Source organism: Staurois parvus, unplaced genomic scaffold (genome assembly GCF_062004578.1).
Source record: "Staurois parvus isolate SC_StPar_1 unplaced genomic scaffold, SC_StPar_1.0 ptg000127l, whole genome shotgun sequence".
NCBI lineage: Eukaryota > Metazoa > Chordata > Amphibia > Anura > Ranidae > Staurois > Staurois parvus.
The window spans coordinates 28,984-52,353 of NW_028317923.1; the positions used below are offsets into that span (position 1 = coordinate 28,984).

Genomic DNA, 23,370 nt, shown 5'->3' on the forward strand with positions numbered 1-23,370 from the left:
GCGGGGTCCGGGGAGAGCGGATATAGTGAATGCGGGGTCCGGGGAGAGAGGATATAGTGAATGCGGGGTCAGGGGAGAGCGGATATAGTGAATGCGGGGTCCGGGGAGAGCGGATATAGTGAATGCGGGGTCCGGGGAGAGCGGATATAGTGAATGCGGGGTCAGGGGAGAGCGGATATACTGAATGCGGGGTCCGGGGAGAGCGGATATAGTGAGTGCGGGGTCCGGGGAGAGCGGATATAGTGAGTGCGGGGTCCGGGGAGAGCGGATATAGTGAGTGCGGAGTCCGGGGAGAGCGGATATAGTGAGTGCGGGGTCCAGGGAGAGCGGATATAGTGAGTGCGGGGTCCGGGGAGAGCGGATATAGTGAGTGCGGGGTCCGGGGAGAGCGGATATAGTGAATGCGGGGTCCGGGGAGAGCGGATATAGTGAGTGCGGGGTCCGAGGAGAACGGATATAGTGAATGCGGGGTCCGGGGAGAGCGGATATAGTGAATGCGGGGTCCGGGGAGAGCGGATATAGTGAATGCGGGGTCCGGGGAGAGCGGATATAGTGAATGCGGGGTCCGGGGAGAGAGGATATAGTGAATGCGGGGTCCGGGGAGAGAGGATATAGTGAATGCGGGGTCAGGGGAGAGCGGATATAGTGAATGCGGGGTCCGGGGAGAGCGGATATAGTGAATGCGGGGTCCGGGGAGAGCGGATATAGTGAATGCGGGGTCAGGGGAGAGCGGATATACTGAATGCGGGGTCCGGGGAGAGCGGATATAGTGAATGCGGGGTCCGGGGAGAGCGGATATAGTGAGTGCGGGGTCCGGGGAGAGCGGATATAGTGAGTGCGGGGTCCGGGGAGAGCGGATATAGTGAGTGCGGGGTCCGGGGAGAGCGGATATAGTGAATGCGGGGTCCGGGGAGAGCGGATATAGTGAGTGCGGGGTCCGGGGAGAGCGGATATAGTGAATGCGGGGTCCGGGGAGAGCGGATATAGTGAGTGCGGGGTCCGAGGAGAACGGATATAGTGAATGCGGGGTCCGGGGAGAGCGGATATAGTGAATGCGGGGTCCGGGGAGAGCGGATATAGTGAATGCGGGGTCCGGGGAGAGAGGATATAGTCAATGCGGGGTCCGGGGAGAGCGGATATAGTGAATGCGGGGTCCGGGGAGAGCGATATAGTGAATGCGGGGTCCGGGGAGACCGGATATAGTGAATGCGGGGTCCGGGGAGAGAGGATATAGTGAATGCGGGGTCCGGGGAGAGAGGATATAGTGAATGCGGGGTCCGGGGAGAGAGGATATAGTGAATGCGGGGTCCGGGGAGAGCGGATATAGTGAATGCGGGGTCCGGGGAGAGAGGATATAGTGAATGCGGGGTCAGGGGAGAGCGGATATAGTGAATGCGGGGTCCGGGGAGAGCGGATATAGTGAATGCGGGGTCCGGGGAGAGCGGATATAGTGAATGCGGGGTCCGGGGAGAGCGGATATAGTGAATGCGGGGTCAGGGGAGAGCGGATATACTGAATGCGGGGTCCGGGGAGAGCGGATATAGTGAGTGCGGGGTCCGGGGAGAGCGGATATAGTGAGTGCGGGGTCCGGGGAGAGCGGATATGGTGAGTGCGGGGTCCGGGGAGAGCAGATATGGTGAATGCGGGGTCCGGGGAGAGCGGATATAGTGAGTGCGGGGTCCGGGGAGAGCGGATATAGTGAATGCGGGGTCCGGGGAGAGCGGATATAGTGAGTGCGGGGTCCGAGGAGAACGGATATAGTGAATGCGGGGTCCGGGGAGAGCGGATATAGTGAATGCGGGGTCCGGGGACAGCGGATATAGTGAATGCGGGGTCCGGGGAGAGCGGATATAGTGAATGCGGGGTCCGGGGAGAGAGGATATAGTCAATGCGGGGTCCGGGGAGAGCGGATATAGTGAATGCGGGGTCCGGGGAGAGCGATATAGTGAATGCGGGGTCCGGGGAGACCGGATATAGTGAATGCGGGGTCCGGGGAGAGCGGATATAGTGAATGCGGGGTCCGGGGAGAGCGGATATAGTGAATGCGGGGTCCGGGGAGAGCGGATATAGTGAATGCGGGGTCCGGGGAGAGCGGATATAGTGAATGCGGGGTCCGGGGAGAGCGGATATAGTGAATGCGGGGTCCGCCAGTATGACACCCGTGACTTACATATTGCTTTGTTTGGTTTAAATTGATAATCTTTGAGGTTTAAAGATACTGGAACAAGCCTTTATGACCCGAATATCACGTGGTACCTGCTCTCTCGCCTCACGCTGGGCAGCCTGTGCAGCAGTCAGCTGGCTTTTTAGTTCCTGCAAACATTCTTGCGCAGAGTTTAACTCCTGGCTCCTCCCCCTCGCCGTTTTCTGCGCTGCCTCCTCCTCCGTTCGTATTCGTATCAGAGAATCCTCAAGGCGCTTTGACTGCAGTAAGAAAGCAAATCTATTAGAATGACTGGAAAGGAAAACTCGAAGTGGGATGGCTGCAGTGGATAGGAAGTGGACGGAAGACATCGACTTGTATTAGGAAAGAGTATGTCTATAGCTGATACATGAAATGGTCAAAGGGTAGCTTACTGTTGGAAGCTGCGGCCAAAAGCGGATTATTCAGCAGTATTGCCTTTATGCGCACTACAGCTGATATTTGTTCCACACTGACTTGTTCCACACTGTGTGGAGGTGGCCATCATGGTAGAGAAAGAAGACTATGCTTCCTCATGACAGAGCTTCCCCGATGACTGGTGATCTGAGGACTGATCTACCATGACTTGTTCCACACTGTGTGGAGGTGGCCATCATGGTAGAGAAAGAAGACTATGCTTCCTCATGACAGAGCTTCCCCGATGACTGGTGATCTGAGGACTGATCTACCATGACTTGTTCCACATTGTGTGGAGGTGGCCATCATGGTGGAGAAAGAAGACTATGCTTCTTCATGGCAGAGCTATCCCTGATGACTGGTGATCTGAGGACTGACCTACCATGACCGGTTCCACACTGTGTGGAGGTGACAATCATGGTGGAGAAAGAAGACTATGCTTCCTCATGGTAGAGCTTCCCTGAGGACTGGTGATCTGAGGATTGACCTACCATGAATTGTTCCACACTGTGTGGAGGTGGCCATCATGGTAGAGAAAGAAGACTATGCTTCCTCATTTCAGAGCTTCCCTAATGACTGGTGATCTGAGGACTGACCTACCATGACTTGTTCCACACTGTGTGGAGGTGGCCATCATGGTGGAGAAAGAAGACTATGCTTCCTCATGGCAGAGCTTTCCTAATGACTGGTGATCTAAGGACTGACCTACCATGACTTGTTCCACACTGTGTGGAGGTGGCCATCATGGTAGAGAAAGAAGACTATGCTTCCTCATTTCAGAGCTTCCCTAATGACTGGTGATCTGAGGATTGACCTACCATGACTTGTTCCACACTGTGTTGGAGGTGGCCATCATGGTAGAGAAAGAAGACTATGCTTCCTCATGGTAGAGCTTCCCTGAGGACTGGTGATCTGAGGACTGACCTACCATGACTTGTTCCACACTGTGGAGGTGGCCATCATGGTGGATAAAGAAGACTATGCTTCCTCATGGCAGAGCTTCCCTGAGGACTGGTGATCTGAGGACTGGTGTGAGAAAATTCAAGAAGCAGCAAGATAAGCAGAGGAAGCATAAATCCACACAATAAATAAAACAGAAGCAGTGAGCTCCTTGCACTGTAGGTGCTCAGGTACATCTTCCACTCCAGCAAGGAGAACAGGGAGCAACACAGGAGTGACATCACTAAATATCATTCCAAATCTTAGCTGACTAGCACGCAGAGGTAGCAGTGCCATATGTTATCTGCAAACATACAGCAATGAGGCTGTGATTTTAACACAAAGTTCAGCTTTTTCCATTGTCAGACCTGTCAACAATCCTGCCTTCAGATACCAGCAGGAGCACCATCATAGTTTTATGCCTTCCCCGTACCCGTGTGGGTTGTTTAAGTTGTGTCACATCAAATTGACTGTAGACTATGTATGTCTGATTGAATGGCTGCAGTAGGGTCATCCGTCATGGGTTGGAATTGAGGTGAAGGGTGCAATAGTGCATCAAGAAAGGACTACATGCACTCACCTCCTGGTTCTGGGTCTGGATCTTCCTCTGTGCTTGTTGCAGAGAATTCTTGGTCAGTTCTAGCTGAGAGGTGCTGTCTCTGGCTTCCTCCTGAGCAGATTGCCATCTTCTCTCCAGCTGTGTGTAGCTGCTTTGCAAGCTTTGTAGAGCTCTGTCCCTTTCTGCAAGCTGCAAGAACACATACAAATGTAAGACTTCGGTCGCCCTGCTGGTACAACGTCATTATTGTCTCACAGTGGCGGCACTCACTAGGCGGTCGGAGTGCTTTACCCTCAGGCTCAGCTCCTCCACCTCTCTTTGCAGTGTATTCTCTCGCTCCTTGGCCTTGTGAAGGTGTCTTTGGAGCTCCTCGTGTTGGCTTTGCTGCTGTTCCAGCTCTGACCTGAGAGACTGCTGAATAGTGTTTTGTTCCTGGAACTGAAAGACACAGGTATTGAACGGAAATGTGCCGCGCTTCACAAAAATTGTCCCATTACTTTTGGTTCCTTAACAAGTGGGAGGCACATATGCAAACTGTTGTAATTCCTACACCGTTCACCTGGTTTGGATGTAAATACGCTCAAATTAAAGCTGACAGTCTGCAGTTAAAGCACATCTTGTTCGTTTCATTTCAAATCCATTGTGGTGGTGTATAGAGCCAAAAATGGTAGAATTGTGTCAATGTCCCAATATTTATGGACCTGACTGTAAATCAGTATTAAATAATGTTTAACCTCCCTAGCGGTCTGATTATGTCCGTATTTCTGTGCTCAAAGCGGTACATTTTTTTGGATGGAAATATGTATTTTTTTTATTGTAGGCCTGTAATTCTTAGGAATAACTCACTGAAATCTGTCCGAACAAGAGTCTAGTAAACATCCCGGGGAGGATAAAATTGGAAACACGAAATCATAAATTATAATATAATAATAATCTTAAAAAATAATAATATAATAATAATAAATGTACTTCAATAATATAATCAAACCAAAAACACTGAAATTTTAAATAGAGATCCAAGTTCGCACATCGCTGAGCTCAGTCGCAGAATCGTTTTCAGTGTCTGATGAGGAATTTCCCCCACCAATCATTATCACTCAATTCTGCAAGTGGTTCTGATTTACTATCGCTGTTCTCTAGCCGGTCTAAAACCGCGTCTGACCTAAAGGGACGCTTTTTGGACGCCATGGACGTTTCTCAGTTTCCAGGCAGAAAGAACAGTAAAAATGCAGGCAGGGCGTCGGACAAAGCACTCGGGACACAATGTATGTGAAATGGTTTGATACAGGAATGTTATACTATGTGATTTTAGTGTATTTGGCGAATGTCACTTTTAAAATTTTTTAATTTCCCACCGGTTCCGTCCCAACGTCGCAGGGAACGGAACCGGGAAGACAGATGCCGGCATTGGCCCGGAGGAGATGGCCGAGAACACTGCAGGGGGGACATCACGGGAGCGCAGGACAAGGTAAGTGCAAGAGGGATCCCGGAGCAACGCTGCAGTGTAATCCTGAGTGTAGCTCGGGGGGGTTACCGCTTGTGGTACTGAACGTTTAGCCCGAGCTACACTCAGGAATACCACCAGGGGGGTTAATAAAACAGGTGCCAAAGTAAATATCAATATGCAAAACCAATATGCATACACATGTTATAATCAAAAAACAAATTGCCAAAATTAATAGTAATGTCCATATCCATAGCAAAAAAGAAGATTCAGATCATTTCCCCTGATGAAGCCACGTGATTGGTGGTGTAACGCGTAGGGGAGGGGCTTTGATGTCACGCCGCTTGACGGTTCCATACTGACACCAGATGGACATTTTAGAATATTCACCACTGAAAAATATCCGGAGGACACATTTTGTGCACAAAGCAGTTTATATACAGAGCATATGTGAGTGCATTTCTTTTATTAATAAAACGGTTTTAAAGGATAATACACTATGATCTGATTATTCTTCTGCATGACCCACCATGGAAGGGGAGCCTATCGTTTGAGTGGAGAAGGACCCCAAACAGCAGGATACCATCCCATCCATTTTGACCCATTTAAAGGGACACAAGCGTGATATGACCTCACTTAACGGTTTGGTCATATATTTGAGGTGAGAGCACATCTGGGGGGGGGGGGGGGGAGCACAGTAAATGCAAATTTTCCCACTTAAAAAATAAATAAAAGAAGCACAGGATATTTCATTATAAAAGGAACTGAGCAGGGTTGAAGAAGCATATATATGGATTCTTCCTTATAATTTCTATTTTATTTTTTAATTATTGCATCTTTTTTTGCTATGGATATGGACAGTACTGTCCTCCGGATATTTTTCAGTGGTGAATATTCTAAAATGTCCAGCTGGTGTCAGCATAGAACCATCGAGCGTCATCACGTCAAAGCCCCTCCCCTACGCGTTACGCCACCAATCACGTGGCTTCATCAGGGGAAATGATCCGATTCATCTTTTTTTGCTATGGATATGGACAGTACTGTCCTCCGGATATTTTTCAGTGGTGAATATTCTAAAATGTCCAGCTGGTGTCAGCATAGAACCATCGAGCATCGTCATGTCAAAGCCCCTCCCCTGCGCGTTACGCCACCAATCACATGGCTTCATCAGGGAAATGATCCGAATCATCTTTTTTTGCTATGGATATGGACATTACTATTAATTTTATCAATTAGTTTTTTTGATCATAACATGTGTATGCATATTGGTTTTGCATATTGATATGTACTTTGGCATCCGTTATATTAGCACCTGGTTGCACTTATTATTTAATACTGATTTATTTGGAGTCATTTCTGTTCAATAGTATTGGTTAGCACACTAGTATGAGTATGTGTTAGGTGCAGCCGATTCACAATTAGCACTTAGTACCAATTACCCTTTACATAGCAGCTCACAAGATTTCACTTTTTATTTATTTCATTTTTTTTTAATTTTGCAAGACACAAGTGTCATAATGTACAGTGGCCCTGTCAAACCACTACTATATATGTATATATATATATATATATATATACACATACATACATACACACACATGCGCGCGCACGCGCTTAGCAGTTTGTGTTGCCAAACAATTGAAGAGGTGTACCTAACAAAGTGGCTGGTGAGTATGTATTTCTCCTTTTCAATAGAACCATATGATTGTGCACAAAACACCCGCACATTTCCTGTATATTTATTTTTATTTCTTTATTTCAGGTACTTCTATAGCGCCGCCAATTTACGCAGCGCTTTACATATATATTGTACATTCACATCAGTCCCCGCCCCCGAGGGGTGTACAATCTAAGGTCCCTAACTCACATTCATACATACACATACTAGGGACAATTTAGACAGGAGCCAATTCACCTACCAGCATGTCTTTGGAGTGTGGGAGGAAACCGGAGTACCCGGAGGAAACGCACGCAGGCACAGGGAGAACATGCAAACTCCAAGCAGGTGGTGCCGTGGTTGGGATTTGAACCAGCAACCCTAGTACTGCCAGGCGGAAGTGCGAACCATTTAGCCACTGTATATGACGGCATTCTTTGAGACAAAATTGTGGGAGAAGTTGGATGAGAAGCAGGGGCGGACTGACAACTCATGGGGCCCCCGGGCAATAGGGGATCATGGGGCCCCTGTGTCCTTGCCCAAACTCAAAAAGCCTATGAAAAAGGTACCGGGGGCATCTCATGGGGCTCCCTACTGACCCCGGGCCCTCAATAGTGGATCATGGGGCCCCTGTGTCTTTGCCCAAACGCAAAAAAGCCTATGAAAAAGGTACCAGGGGCATCTCATGGGGCCCCCTACTGACCCCGGGCCCTCGGGCAGTGCCCGAGTTTCCAAATGGTCAGTCCGCCCCTGATGAGAAGTGATATCTGCGGGTACACCTTACCAGGGGTGGACTGACAACTCATGGGGTCCCTGGGCAATAGGGGATCATGGGGCCCCTGTGTCCTCGCCCACACTCAAACCACACCCAAAAAAGCCTATGAAAGGTACCAGGGGCATCTCATGGGGCCCCCTACTGACCCCGGGCCCTCGGGCAGTGCTGAGTGCTTGAATGGTCAGTCCGCCCCTGCACCTTACTACACTGCATTACCTGTTGCTGCAGAGCTATGCGTTGCTCCTGGTCGCTGGTCTGCTCCAGCTGTAGTTTGCTCAGTGAATGCTGCAATCTCAGGGCTTCCTGGGACGATGTCTGGTGCCTCTTTTTCGCCTCGTTCAGTTCCAGTTTCAGGCGTTCCACCAGTGTCCTATTCACACACGTGAGATTAAGTTGAGAAGGGACAAAACGTGGAATTCGGCAGGTGACACAGAAGTACAATACCTGCACTGTTCCAGCTCCTCTTCACTGGCAATCACTCGCTCCCTCAGTGAACGCATCTCGCTTTCCAACTTGCGTACATGTTGCTCCTGTCTCACCACCTCGGCTACGCGATCACTCAGCTGCTCCTGAGTGCTTTGGAGGGCGCTCTCCACCAGAAGAGTTTTCTCCTCCTGTCCCGCCAACGTCTGCACTGGTTGCAAAAGCATGCATAGATAATACAGATTACACACAGCACCATTCACGTTGGCTCCTGTACCCCTCAGGGGCCCACAGTCCATTGTCCCTTCTATACTCAAACACACTAGGATCAATATAGGTCATAACATCATAACAGAGTATGGAAATCCAATGGAAAAAAAACCCCACAAAGTTGAAGGCAAATGAGGGTATAATAGGCACGGCAACGGATCCTTGTATACTGTGCAGGTTAAAGAGAAACTATGGATGGTTTTGGTCTTAGAAAGAAAAAGTCAGGCTGCACACCAGCTCAGCTAGAGTATAGGATCAGGACATACGACTTCAGCGCGGCTCCATCCAGGCCATGCCCCACGACGCACTTCACCCCGCCGTCTAGGCTTCGTCATAGAGGTCCTCTTTATCCTGTGGACGGGGCAAAACACATCGGGGGCATGGCCTGGAAGGAGCCAGGCTGAAGCTCTATCTACTGATCCTATACTCTAGCTGAGCCGTGACAAGCTCTTTTTTCGCCTGCACCCAACAGTGGGAGTCACGGGACCCTTGGATGTTTATCTAGAGTGGGACCCCTCTACATATAATAGTTTTGGGTTAGGTTTATTTCCTTTTTTTTCTGTTAAAGCAGGACTTTTCCAAGAGTTTTCTGGTGATGGAACGGGTCCTTCTCCCCTCGGGAGGTTGGCGTTTTTTTTTACTGCATCCCAGAACTTCACTCATGTGATGGTGTGAGAGCGCCATTCACTGCCACAGTACTCTGAGCCCAGGCCAGCATGGTGACCTCCCCCCAGGGGAAGTATGCAGAGAAACAACAAAACTAAACCCGTTTTTAACACATACTGGGGCAGCGGCCATTTTTTGCACTGTTGAATTGTTGATGAGGGGGTGCACTGGACACCTTAGCTACCATTGTGCTACATGCTGGGTGTCCAGTGCGCTCCTGTACCTTTAAGGAGGGGTGGGCTCCTTCAGGTCCACCTGCCCTTGGTCTATCAATTAAATACATGTGCCTCTATTATGGGGGCTCTTAATATTAGGGAGTTAGGACTACAGAATATCGGGGTGCCCTGACGAGGCTCTGCAGCTTACGCATGTATTTGCAAATGTGTGCTAACTAAAGCCCTGTTTTTAACGCATACTGTTAGACAGGTTAATTCAGTTTGTTTGCAGGCCGGTTGGCAAGTTGAGCCGGGAACTTTTCTCTTTTATTGTTTGACATGCGTCGCCCCTCCATGTGCTCCTTGCTGTGAAGGCCAGTTATAGACTGGGGCAGTGGCCATTTTTTGTACTGCTGAATTGTTGGTGAGGGGGCGCACTGGACACATTAGCTGCCATTGTGATACATGCTGGGTGTCCAGTGCGCTCCTGTACCTTTAAGGAGGGGTGGGCTCCCTCAGGTCTATCCATTAAATACATGTGCCTCTATTATGGGGGCTCTTAATCTTAGAGAGCTAGGACTACAGAATATCGGGTTGAGCCGGGAACTTTTCTCTTTTATTGTTTGACATGCGTCGCCCCTCCATGTGCTCCTTGCTGTGAAGGCCAGTTATAGACTGTGGGAGCGGCCATTTTATGGAGTGTGCAGACAATCTGGGCTCACAGGACATTGGAGGAAAGATGCCGGCTGTCAGTCAAACCCAAAGACAGAGGACTTATAGCTGCATAAAAAAGCACTGTGAGTACAGCTCTGCATTGAAAGTGAGTACTGGAGCAAAATTGACCTCTTTTTATTTTACATATCAGGGGCTAAGAAATATATTTACACTTTAGGTTTAAACGTTTTGCATCTGTTTTTTTTACACATAAACATTTAATACATAACAAAGGATTATTAGAGCACTATGGGTTAGCTAAATGTACAGGCAGGGCCAGTGACATGCAGTCTAAAAGAACTGTGGGCTATTGAAGTCACCTCTTATGAAATGTAGCCACATAGTACAGCTGGACGAGGGTGATCAAAAAAGTATGAATGTCACTACAGATTTCATGGAAGGTAAATCACTACCAAGATATGTAGATATGTGCATCTGACCTCAAGTATTGAAGATTTGCTATGTTTTAAGAAATAATTAAAAAAAGGTACGTATGTCTAAGCGGCAGCCTGAAACATCTACCTACTGTCTTGTGTTCCTCCTAATAATTTATCAGTACGCTTCCTGGTATGTGGAGGTGCCGAAGCACTCCTGTGCCTATAGACTCATGGCTCCATATCTGCAGTGTAAGATCATCTAAAATACTGCTGCCTCTGACGGATAGTCTCATGATTTGGTGATGTCACAACTATGCTGCTCCCCGTTCTCCTTGCTGGAGAGCAAGTTGTACCTGAGGACCTGCAGTGCAAGGATCACCCTGCTTCATTTGTTCTGTGAATCTTTACTTCCTCCACCCCTCTTGTTGCTACATAAATATTCTGACACCAGTCATCAGGGGGGCTGCTGTTGCACAGATATCTGCACTCCTGGTGAGGACTTACCTGCCTCCTGGTGGAGTTTGTAGGTTTCTTGCAGCTCCTTCTTTAGCACCTGTATTTCTGTCCTCAGGGCGGTGTTCTCCCTGTCTCTCTGCTCACACTCCCTCTGTGTACTCTGCGATCTCCTCTCCATTCCCCGGATAGACTCCTGGTGGCGCTCGATCTCTTGATTTAGTGATTTCAGGGTGCTGCGAGCTTGAAGAAGATCGGCTTCAGACTGACGCAGGAGAGTGTCACGCTTATGGATTGCCTAAAGGACGTGTGGAATGTAAATTTACATACATGTAGAGGACTGTTTGACACACCAAACCTTCCTTTCTCTCTTCGATTTGCTCTTTTCAACTACAATGTTTAAAAGTAATAAAACAATGTTATTAGAGGAATTTGAGTTGCATGGGTCAGCTGCTTGTTTTTTCTAGCAGTGAGCACAAAGCTCATACTCTCCTGACCCGCCGATCCTCCAGAAAACCGTGCTCCCCCCATGGTCAAGCGGTGGACTGTTCCCGTCTATGGAGCATACTGACGTTAGGAAAAGCTCATTTTCGAGACCACAGGACCGCGAGGGGGGGCAGGAGCCGAAGGGGTGAGGGGAGGATCCGCAGGTCAGGTAAGTTTATCTCCTCTGTCCTCTCCCCAGAACAAAATGAACACTTAACCAGTGCAATGAGGGCACAGCCTCTCTGCACAGGCAAAAAGAAAAAAATTTGGCTGGAGTTCTGCTTTAAGTGCATTAGAAATCACGAAGGGGGTTACTAGGTACCTATCCTGTTTGGGCACTATACTATGTACTAGTACAGTTAGCTGTATGGACAACCTGTTCTCTAGTGTCTGCCTCTACTGGCAGGGCTGTTAAAAATTACAGGTCCCCTTACAGCCTGATAGTACCCCCTCCCCCCAAAAAAAATTAAAATTATATTTTCATTAAGAATATCATTATTAGTGGTCAGCAGGTGAAATCGAATCCTGGAAAGGGAAGGTGATATGTGGTGGGAGGGGTTAATTACAGGAACCAATCCCCTGTGTGTCTCTCCCTGCAGCAGCTGAAAGCCGAAAGAGAAGGCAGCTTTTAGCTGCTGCAGGGAGAGGCACCCAGGGGATCATTTCCTCTAACTGCCCCCCTGCTTCACTGATCACCCCCTCTCCTACCCATATCCGATTCTTCTGCTGCATGGGCCCCCCCCCCCCTACTGGCCTGGGTCCCATACAGGAGGACTGGGGCTACCCACCTTATCAGCGGCCCTGCAGACTGGGCTTCCTACCTGCTCTTTGTGGTTGGTCAGCTTGTTGCTCTCTTTCAGTTCCTCCTGAAGTTTCTGGATCTGCTGCTGTTGCTCGGACACAAGTCGCTTGTGCTCTTGAACTTGGGTTTCTGTGTTTCTCCTTAAAGAAGAGACCTCCAGCTGCAGCCGCTCCACATCTGGGCAAAGATTATACTGTCAGGACTCCCAACACTCTCAGCGCGATCCATATTTATACAGCGGGTGTCCTAAGGTTACCTTTTACAGTGCCGTTTCTCTGCTCTCTTTCCTTAGTTAGATCCAGTTTGACTTCCATCAGGAGAGCCTGGCTCCGCTCCGTCTCCTGCCTCTGTCTCTGCACCTCCTCCTCTGACAGCTTCAGTTCCTGAACACAGGGCCAGGGTTACTGCACATGGGATGCAATGGGCACTTGTAGGAAGCAGTCAGCCCTCCCGCAGCCTACCCACTAACCTGTGTTAGCTGGCGCACGAGCCTTTCCATGTCCGCGTAGCTGTTGTCACTGTATCTATGGGTGGCTTTATAGGATGAGAAGTCTGTCTGCAACCTCACAAGGTCTTCCTCAAACTCCACCACCTGCCACAGCAGAAAGTCATGTCAGAAAGGGATATTTCTACCTCATGTTAAAACTCGAGAATCGTCCCATTAAAATGTCCATTTAAAGCGGAGTTCCACTCACTCTGTAACAAAATAAAAGTCAGCAGCTACAAAAACTGTAGCTGCTGACTTTTAAAAAACAGCCACTTACCTGTCCCACGATCCCGGGTTGCCCCACCGCAGCCTGTTTCACTGGCCGTCCTGTATTCCAGACGCTGGCATCTTCAGTGTGGGCACCCGGCTGTGACAGCTTGCGGCTTCACAGCCGGGTACCCACTGCGATTGCGCGAGTAGTGGGTACCTGTCAATTTCGGGTACCTGCTCCCCCCCGCTTAATGGGGAGCGGAGGACCAATCTCCCCGGACCTTGCATTCACTAAATCCGTTCTCCCCGGACCCCGCATTCACTATATCCGCTCTCCCCGGACCCCGCATTCACTATATCCGCTCTCCCCGGACACCGCATGCACTATATCCGCTCTCCCCGGACCCCGCATTCACTATATCCGCTCCCCCCGGACCCCGCATTCACTATATCCGCTCTCCCCGGACCCCGCATTCACTATATCCGCTCTCCCCGGACCCCGCATTCACTATATCCGCTCTCCCCGGACCCCGCATTCACTAAATCCGCTCTCCCCGGACCCCGCATTCACTATATCCGCTCTCCCCGGACCCCGCATTCACTATATCCGCTCTCCCCGGACCCCGCATTCACTATATCCGCTCTCCCCGGACCCCGCATTCACTATATCCACTCTCCCCGGACCCCGCATTCACTATATCCGCTCTCCCCGGACCCCGCATTCACTATATCCGCTCCCCCCGGACCCCGCATTCACTATATCCGTTCTCCCCGGACCCCGCATTCACTATATCCGCTCTCCCCGGACCCCGCATTCACTATATCCGCTCTCCCCGGACCCCGCATTCACTATATCCGCTCCCCCCGGACCCCGCATTCACTATATCCGCTCTCCCCGGACCCCGCATTCACTATATCCGCTCTCCCCGGACCCCGCATTCACTATATCCGCTCTCCCCGGACCCCGCATTCACTATATCCGCTCCCCCCGGACCCCGCATTCACTATATCCGCTCTCCCCGGACCCCGCATTCACTATATCCGCTCTCCCCGGACCCCGCATTCACTATATCCGCTCTCCCCGGACCCCGCATTCACTAAATCCGCTCTCCCCGGACCCCGCATTCACTATATCCGCTCTCCCCGGACCCCGCATTCACTATATCCGCTCTCCCCGGACCCCGCATTCACTAAATCCGCTCTCCCCGGACCCCGCATTCACTAAATCCGCTCTCCCCGGACCCCGCATTCACTATATCCGCTCTCCCCGGACCCCGCATTCACTATATCCGCTCTCCCCGGACCCCGCATTCACTATATCCGCTCTCCCCGGACCCCGCATTCACTATATCCGCTCTCCCCGGACCCCGCATTCACTATATCCGCTCTCCCCGGACCCCGCATTCACTATATCCGCTCTCCCCGGACCCCGCATTCACTATATCCGCTCTCCCCGGACCCCGCATTCACTATATCCGCTCTCCCCGGACCCCGCGTTCACTATATCCGCTCTCCCCGGACCCCGCGTTCACTATATCCGCTCTCCCCGGACCCCGCATTCACTATATCCGCTCTCCCCGGACCCTGCGTTCACTATATCCGCTCTCCCCGGACCCTGCGTTCACTATATCCGCTCTCCCCGGACCCTGCGTTCACTATATCCGCTCTCCCCGGACCCCGCATTTACTCTATCCGCTCTCCCCGGGCCCTGCATTCACTATATCCGCTCTCCCCGGACCCTGAATTCACTATATCCGCTCTCCCCGGACCCGGCATTCACTATATCTGCTCTCCCTGGATCCTGCATTCACTATATCCGCTCTCCCTGGACCCGCCATTCTTTATGTGCAAAGAAACAAACTGAGGGTGCACGTGCCTAGTTCATTACCTTCTAAAAATGAGACTTATTGAATAAAAAGTAGTATACTCACAAAAGAATAAAATCAAAGGCACATCATAAAAAAGACAGCATGGTCCAATCTCCCTAGATGGTGGCTGTTGGGTGACTGTAGGCCTCCAAATAAATGATGCGTTTTCAAGCCAGAACCTCTTCCTCAGAGCCAAGTGGCACATATATATATATAATACACACACACATTTATATATACATATAGATCTATATACATAGGCATACATACATACAATTGGTATACTATTGTCTGTATCTGCCAGTCCAAGAATGACATAGAACCTGTGTGCACTGACCTGACTCTGCAGTTGTGCCGCATGTTCTCGCACAGACTGCAGGATCTCTTCGCTCTGTTGTGCCTGTTCCCGGCTAGAAATCAGGTCTGCCTGTGTTGCCTGAAGTTCATGGGTCAGCTGATCAATGGCTTCCTCGCAGCCCTCCAGTTCTGTACATTTCCCCTCCAGCTCTTGCTGCAGAACTAGGAGTTCCCCGCGTAGGGCAGACAGTCGGGAATCCCGCTCAGACACCTGAGAAAAATTGCAAAGCGAAGAGTGCAAGTGATGAATAATTGCCCTGTGCCTGCTCTGCTGTCTGTTATTAGTGTATAGCAGTGTTTCTCAACCTTTTTTTCAGTCAAGGCACCTTCTAAAATGATGGACAGTCCAGAGGCACCCACTAAAACTACGGACAGTCCAGAGGAACCCTCTAAAATGATGGACAGTCCAGAGGCACCCTCTAAAATGATGGACAGTCCAGAGGCACCCTCTAAAATGATGGACAGTCCAGAGGCACCCTCTAAAATTATGGACAGTCCAGAGGAACCCTCTAAAATTATGGACAGTCCAAAGGCACCCTCTAAAATTATGGACAGTCCTGAGGAACCCTCTAAAATTATGGACAGTCCTGAGGAACCCTCTAAAATTATGGACAGTCCAGAGGCACCCTTTAAAATTATGAACAGTCCTGAGGCACCCTCTAAAATTATGGACAGTCCCGAGGAACCCTCTAAAATTATGGACAGTCCAGAGGAACCCTCTAAAATTATGGACAGTCCAGAGGCACCCTCTAAAATTATGGATAGTCCAGAGGCACCCTCTAAAATTATGGACAGTCCCAAGGAACCCTCTAAAATTATGGACAGTCCCAAGGAACCCTCTAAAATTATGGACAGTCCAGAGGAACCCTCTAAAATTATGGACAGTCCAGAGGAACCCTCTAAAATTATGGACAGACCAGAGGCACCCCATTCTAAAATTTAAAAAACTATTCTAATAGTTTTATATAACGCAGTGACATCCACACACTTAGGACACCCAACATTAGAGGTGATTTATTCTTCGAAAGCAAATACACATTTACACACTGGTACTGACTAGTATTCCAATGTTTCTCTTCTCTCTCATTTTTTCTCCATCACTGAGCTGATGTGACCCCAGCGCTGACGCAGAGGGGCAGTGGAGGGTCAAACAAGGATGTTGTGCAGGCAACCGACATCCTCCTTATCAACTGATGACGTTATTGGTTTTGAGGACGCTGGAGGCTAGAAGGTCGTAATGGTGCACAATGAAAACCTGGGGCTTTGTGTAACTAAAAGGCCGGCTTGTTCCACCCACTGGCTTGTATACAGGTTTTGAGCAATTTGTAGACATTTTGCCAAGGCACCCCTGAAGGAACCTCAAGGCACCCCAAGGCTTGTTTATAGTCTGCATTTTTGATCATACATAGAGCAAAGGAGGGGTCAGCAGAGAGCCTTAAAGTACAACTAAAGTTTCCTGTATGACAGTCTAGATATGCACCAAATCCAGTTACTATGCAATGCACAAGCCTCATAAAATAAACAAAAAACTTCTTTTACCTCCTCTGAGTAAGCCAAATCCTCCTTCATTGGTGTCTCACATGTTCCCCTCCCCAGACACTGCAGCTCAAAGTGGGAGGTTTTCAGCAACAGAGGAAGTGCATTCAATCCAGAAAGCAGTGGATAAGATGATGTGTGACCAGCTGCTGATTGACAAACTACAGGCTTGTGAATCAGCGCTGACAATCCTGATAGCCACAACCCCCAGCATTTTTTTTTAACCCACAGTAGTGCAAACAGGCACAGCCTACATGAGAGTGGCAACACTGCTCTGAACTCAGGAACAGTGCAGAATTGTTGCCACACTATTACAGGAAGTGGTGTTGGGTGGACTTCACTAACGAGCTCAACGGGTGGCACTTTGCTTGGGGACAAGGAGTAATGTGCATATGTACTTTTAATTAAATGCTGCAGCTCATTTCTTTGAATGAAAGGCTATAGTTACTTTAGTACATAAAGCGGCTGCTCACACAACTGGTCCTTGAGTTTTCCATGGCTGCTATCATGTTCATTTACATGCCTTTTGTGTTTCTCTTTGACTCTTACGGGGACAGAAGCAGTTCTGATCCAAACAAAAGCTAGCTGTCACAGGTCAGTAAGGCAAAGAGTAAAGTGCAACTGCCCAAAGAAAGCCTCTCTTATTCCTCTCCAAACTGATAATAGATTCAAACTGCTCCGTGTGCCTTGAGGTTTCCTATATAAAAGGGCTACATGTGTACACTGCACAGAGCTGAGGAATAATGGAGGATACACATATCCCAAATAGCATCACCTATGTGAGGGTAAACACACACCTCGTGTTTCATGTCCCGCACTTCATCCTCCATCTGTCTCAGATTGGCTTCCAGCTCTCCCGATCGGCTCACACAGGCCTGGTACTTGCTGCGGTACAGCTCCATGCTGCTGTTTGAGGAGTTACATTGACTCTCTGCACTGACCGCTCTCTCCTCGGCCTCCCACAGCCGTGACTGCAGCTTCTGCAACTCATCGTCCCGCTGACGCAGCTCATCATCTCGATGTGACACCTGGGACAAAGGGGGAAAGCAGTGAGGATTGAGAAATTTGTGGAGGGCTTGCTTCGAATCTTAAGGTCCACATGCCCTCTTTGCTCTGAAGAAGGGGGCACGTCCCCCAAAACGCGTCAGTTGGTACTATCACCCACATGAACCTGAGGGGTTCTAGGATGGACCTTCATCTGGTTTCTGGGGTTATATAATGCTTTCATTCACACCGGTCTTGTGAGTATATTTATTTTTCACCTTTTTTCCTCTAATAAAGTGCTTGAGATAGCTCCACCGCTATTGGGCATCCATATGTGAAACCCTTAAAGTGGAGTTCCACTCTCCCTGTCAAAAAATAAAAGTCAGCCGCTACAAAAAAATGTATCGGTTAACTTTTAAAAAACAGCCACTTACCTGTCCCTCGGTGTGTCCCCCGCAGCTCGTTTCACCGGCTGTCCTGTATTCCAGGAGGCCGGCATCTTCAGTGTGGGCACCCGGCTGTGACAGCTTGCGGCTTCACAGCCGGGTACCCACTGCGCATGCGCGAGTAGTGCTGCGCTTCATGAATGGCTCCATAGTCTTCTGGGACCTGTCACGTGTCCCAAAAGACTGCAGGGAGGGAGGGAGGACACCTACCATTTCCGATCGTCTAGGCGATCGGACTGGAAGTGAGATCGGGTACCTGTCAAATTCGGGTACCCGCTCCCCCTTCCCCCCCGAAAGGTGCCAAACCTTAATGGGGAGCGGGCGAGCAGTCCTTAAAGTGGAACTTCCCCTTTTGGGTGGAGCTCCGCTTTAATTTACTCTGCTCAACTCAGGTATGGTTGGACCCCAAAACTGCCCTCTTGAGCATCATCTCAGAGGAGGTACTTCCCATTGATATGCATTTATTATGGATAAGGTCCTTCTATACAGCTCGAAAACTCCTTCTCCACAAATGGATCTCATCCAAACTTCCTACATTGACCAGTGGCGGGATGCGCTCAATTTTATGTTAAGAGAGGCGTTAACATATAAACACAGAGGCTGCCCAAAAAACAATCTAAAAAACATGGTCCTGGTGGATAAATTCTAATTATTCCTCCCACTTGTCGCCTTCTCGAAGATGGATATTGATATTAATGAGTGAAATCCATAATATTTATTGAAGGTTGGTAGGTACTATGTGGGCTGCGACTCCTAGTGCACTCACATACAGGATTTTACTTATGGTGCAGTAGGTGGTCAATCCATGTTTTCTGGAGTATGATAAATGTTACTTTGTTTAGCATCATCTGACATACATTTTGCCTTCCTCTGCACTCTCTCTTGGTCTCCAGGTACATGGCGGCCAACAGGAATCCCATGTGTGCACCACACAGGCTAAAAGTGATTCTAAAGGTTTATTTTTTTTTAAAGAAAAAATATCAAACATGTCTATACTTACCTGCTGTGTGCGTTGGTTTTGCACAGAGCAGCATGGGTCCTCCTTTTCTTGGGCTCTCTGCAGGCATTCCTGGCCCCTCCTTCCTGTGGGGTGCCCCCACAGCAAGCAGCTTGCTATGGGGGCACCCGCTGCTCCGTGTGTCCATTCACACACGGAGCCGCAGCTCGGCCCTGCTCCCTCTCGCTTCTCATTGGCTCACCAGCTTTGATTGACAGCAGTGAGAGCCAATGTCTCCCACTTCTGTCTCAGCCAATGAGAAGAGGGAGTCCCAGGATAGCTGGATTGAGAGGGGGCTTAGGTGAGTATTGGGGGGGCTGGTGCACACAGGTTTTTTTACCTTCATGCATAGCATCCATGAAGCTAAAAAACCTTGAGCCTTTAGAGCCATTTAAAGCATCATTGGTTGCTAGGACATCGGTGGTCCTAACAACCAATGATAGCAAGGGCTCTCGGCGGCGAAAGCAGAGAGAGCACACAGTACAGCCCCCGACAGGAATGGGCTGACAAAAGCTCTGGATGAAATTTCTAGTTGCCATTATGACTTGGCACCTGGGATTTGTTGAGCCCTGGCTTAGCCAGCCTTCTGTCTGTGCTCCTCACATCTGTGTGGGCATCTGGGGTTCCAAAGAGTTTCTTGAATCGGGAGATATCGCAGTATTTTACCTGCTCCTCTAGCTGCAGCTGTAGATGTTGTGCCAGGGTCAGGTCCTGAACCAGTCTCTCCATTTTCACTCTGCAGTGCTGCAGTTCCAGCTCCTGCTCCTCGTTCCTCCTGGTAATGGACTCCAGCTTCTCCTGGAGCCGCACGGTGTCACTCCTCATCCGCTCCGTGTCTATCTGGTGTGTCTGCTTCAAAGACGAAAGTTGCTGCTGCAGCCTCTGCATCTGTGAAAATGTAATCAAAGCCTGTCATTTGGTACGAAGAATCTTAAAAAAACAAAGATACTGAACCACAAAAAGAGACATGCTGCATGTCCAAAGAGGAGATTCCAGCTCTCCTACTAGGAATGCGGGAGGAGTTGTGATCGGCGATTTACTTTCAGCTTTAAATTGGCCTTGCTGTGATGTGCTCTGTACCCTACGGCAAACCTTCGTGTTCTCTGTCCCCATCTTACCTCTCCTATACTGTCCTCTCTTTCCTGTTGAAGTCTCTGTATGATGGCTTCGCTTTCAATGGCGGTATTTTGTCGCTCTGAGCAGATCTCTTGGAGGCTGTGTACATCGCTCTGGAGGTTCTTCAGCTTAGAACGAGTATTACTCAGCTCCTCCTCACGTTCGGCGAGCTGCAGAATATGTCCAAAACATATTTTTACTGGTGAAAGTCAAACTCTACTTTCACTAAATAACAATAAATGTATAACTGCTATGCCAACAAACCATTTATAATTTAATTATGTTAAAATTTACCTGTTTTATGCTGCTATTATTTTTTTAAAGCTGTCAAACATATAAAATGTTGCTTCCTTGCAGTGTGGCACACAAGGGCCTTGTGAACATTGTTGTAAAGGTTGGCTTACTGTGGTTACAAGAAGTTTGGAAATATCTGAAGTCGTATTTGGGGCCCTAAGAAGGTCTTAAGGATTAAGCCCCGGTTCACATATGTGCGTTCCTGCGGGCCGCGTTTTGCGCGGGCACGAGAGCCCATTCATTTGAATGGACTCCCGTGCCCCGTAGGGAAGAAGTCCCTGCATTTCTTCTGAAAACGCAGCCGAAGTTCCCAGTATGAGACCAGATATAGTGAATGCGGGGTCCGGGGAGAGCGGATATAGTGAATGCGGGGTCCGGGGAGAGCGGATATAGTGAATGCGGGGTCCGGGGAGAGCGGATATAGTGAATGCGGGGTCTGGGGAGAGCGGATATAGTGAATGCGGGGTCCGGGGAGAGCGGATATAGTGAATGCGGGGTCCGGGGAGAGCGGATATAGTGAATGCAGGGTCCGGGGAGAGCGGATATAGTGAATGCGGGGTCCGGGAGAGCGGATATAGTGAATGCGGGGTCCAGGGAGAGCGGATATAGTGAATGCAGGGTCCGGGGAGAGCGGATATAGTGAATGCGGGGTCCGGGGAGAGCGGATATAGTGAATGCGGGGTCCGTGGAGAGCGGATATAGTGAATGCAGGGTCCGGGGAGAGCGGGTATAGTGAATGTGGGGTCCGGGGAGAGCGGATATAGTGAATGCGGGGTCTGGGGAGAGCGGATATAGTGAATGCGGAGTCCGGGGAGAGCGGATATAGTGAATGCGGGGTCCGGGGAGAGCGGATATAGTGAATGCGGGGTCCGGGGAGAGCGGATATAGTGAATGTGGGGTCCGGGGAGAGCGGATATAGCGAATGCGGGGTCCGGGGAGACCGGATATAGCAAATGCAGGGTCCGGGGAGACCAGATATAGTGAATGCGGGGTCCGGAGAGACCGGCTATAGTAAATGCGGGGTCCGGGGAGACCAGATATAGTGAATGCGGGGTCCGGGGAGACCAGATATAATGAATGCGGGGTCCTGGGTTTAGTAGCACTTTAAAACAAACATTTTTTTCCGTATATACCAGGTTCATTACATATCACTCTTATTGATAAGGACAGCGCGTCCCCCGGGCCCCAGTTCATACCTCACTCCTCGTTTGCTGCAGCTCTTGTTCTCTGGCAGTGAGGTCTGTCCGGATGTTCAGTATTGTCTGATCCCTGCTTGAGACCTGAGTTTTATGATAGGTACAGAGTTACTATGAGGTTTTGGCTGCATACAGAACTGATAGAATGGAACAAGTAGCTGTGATAGAGATGGACAGACACTGCTGGAATACATAAAGATGGAGCTACAATATGAAACAATCAGGTCTCCTATCACCTCCTTCTGGGCAGCTTTGTGCTTCTCATGGACGATGCCCAGATCTCGCTCCAGTCTCTCCACTGTGCTGGTGAGCTGAGATCTCTCCTTCTCCCCGGATTTCTGCTCCTCGGTCACAGCCGCTAATTCCTGCCTCTGCTGTTCCACCATTGATTCACACTGACCCAGCTGTTAGGAAGAAAGAAATGTATGTGAATGATCAGCTACATGTCAGTTCCCCATCTCTGCCCTTCTTCATGGAAGTCAACGACCATTCAATGAGTCAATGAGCCCATAAACATGAAGGCAGAACTTCCCTCTCTCAATCAAAGTGAACTATTTTGAATCCTTAGGCTGCCAACATTAGTAAATAGATAGGAAAGGATATTATATTCACCTGTTTTAAACTTTTTTTACATTTCCTCAGTTACTTCCAGGTTTCCATGCCTAGGCAAATGATGTCATACATCCCAGGAGTCTTCAGGAGGGGAGGGAGGGTTCTCGACTCAGCTTAGGCCTGAGCTGAGGGCAGATGGATTTCAGGAAGTAAATGATTCATGAATCATCTGCCCTTACTCAAGATGGCCACAGCCAGAAATGCCAGGGGGTGCTTTTCAAAATGATTTCTCAGCAAAATAAAGCACAGAGGAATGGATGGACGGGTGAGTTTGCTTTGAATATTAACAATGAATTATATTGCGTTTTTGGTTTGTGGTGCTCAGATGCCGTGTAGTTCCACTTTAACCTCTTCACGCCGGCCGAATGCAAATGTACGGCCTCCCGGCGTCTGGGCCTAGACACCAAGCGGCCGCACATTTGTGTTCTATTACAAAAGGACATATGTGCCGAGAGTGCGCGCCCTGCGCGCTCCCAGCACACATGTCTGATACTCACGGTCCCGATCTCCTCTTTCGATCGGGACCTTTCCTGATCATGTGACCGCCGTGACGACGCGTCACATGACCCTAAACCTCGCCCCGCCTCCCGGGCTTCTTAAAGGTCCGGGAGGTGCCGGCGTGAAGGGGTTAAGCACATTTCCACTTCATGTACTACGGAATCATCTCCAGCTAAAACTGGAGATCCTCTATGGCTTATAGTGGTTGTAAACCTTTCCACTTCCGACCCAGAGAAGTGATTGGCCTCAGGAGATAGCGGGCAAACTTACAAAATCTGCAGGGGATCAAATCATTATTTTCCCCACTGTAAGTCCACCAGCTAGCATGCACCTCATTGGACTCAACTCATAGTATACATGGGTATAGCTTCTGCTTTAAATACAGCTTGCCCATCAGTTGGACTTTTTATTATTATGATGGACTCTCCCTATATAATGCCCTGAATAGGG

The 23,370-nt window shown here is 49.4% G+C and overlaps 1 protein-coding gene across 1 annotated transcript in view; it reads right to left on the reverse strand.

Moving 5' to 3' along the window:
• Positions 1 to 23,370, reverse strand: part of PMFBP1 (polyamine modulated factor 1 binding protein 1) — an 86,188-nt gene that overhangs the window by 17,074 nt on the left and 45,744 nt on the right. Inside the window, exons 18-32 of the mRNA XM_089672436.1 lie at positions 22,047 to 22,214; positions 21,811 to 21,894; positions 20,323 to 20,490; positions 19,871 to 20,092; positions 17,575 to 17,805; positions 15,222 to 15,452; positions 12,789 to 12,911; positions 12,576 to 12,702; positions 12,339 to 12,496; positions 11,083 to 11,329; positions 8,418 to 8,607; positions 8,190 to 8,343; positions 4,368 to 4,535; positions 4,119 to 4,286; positions 2,257 to 2,424 (exon numbers count right to left, since the gene is read on the reverse strand). Of these exons, the coding sequence (XP_089528562.1) occupies positions 2,257 to 2,424; positions 4,119 to 4,286; positions 4,368 to 4,535; positions 8,190 to 8,343; positions 8,418 to 8,607; positions 11,083 to 11,329; positions 12,339 to 12,496; positions 12,576 to 12,702; positions 12,789 to 12,911; positions 15,222 to 15,452; positions 17,575 to 17,805; positions 19,871 to 20,092; positions 20,323 to 20,490; positions 21,811 to 21,894; positions 22,047 to 22,214 (2,607 nt within the window). The remainder of the gene's footprint in view (positions 1 to 2,256; positions 2,425 to 4,118; positions 4,287 to 4,367; positions 4,536 to 8,189; positions 8,344 to 8,417; positions 8,608 to 11,082; positions 11,330 to 12,338; positions 12,497 to 12,575; positions 12,703 to 12,788; positions 12,912 to 15,221; positions 15,453 to 17,574; positions 17,806 to 19,870; positions 20,093 to 20,322; positions 20,491 to 21,810; positions 21,895 to 22,046; positions 22,215 to 23,370) is intronic.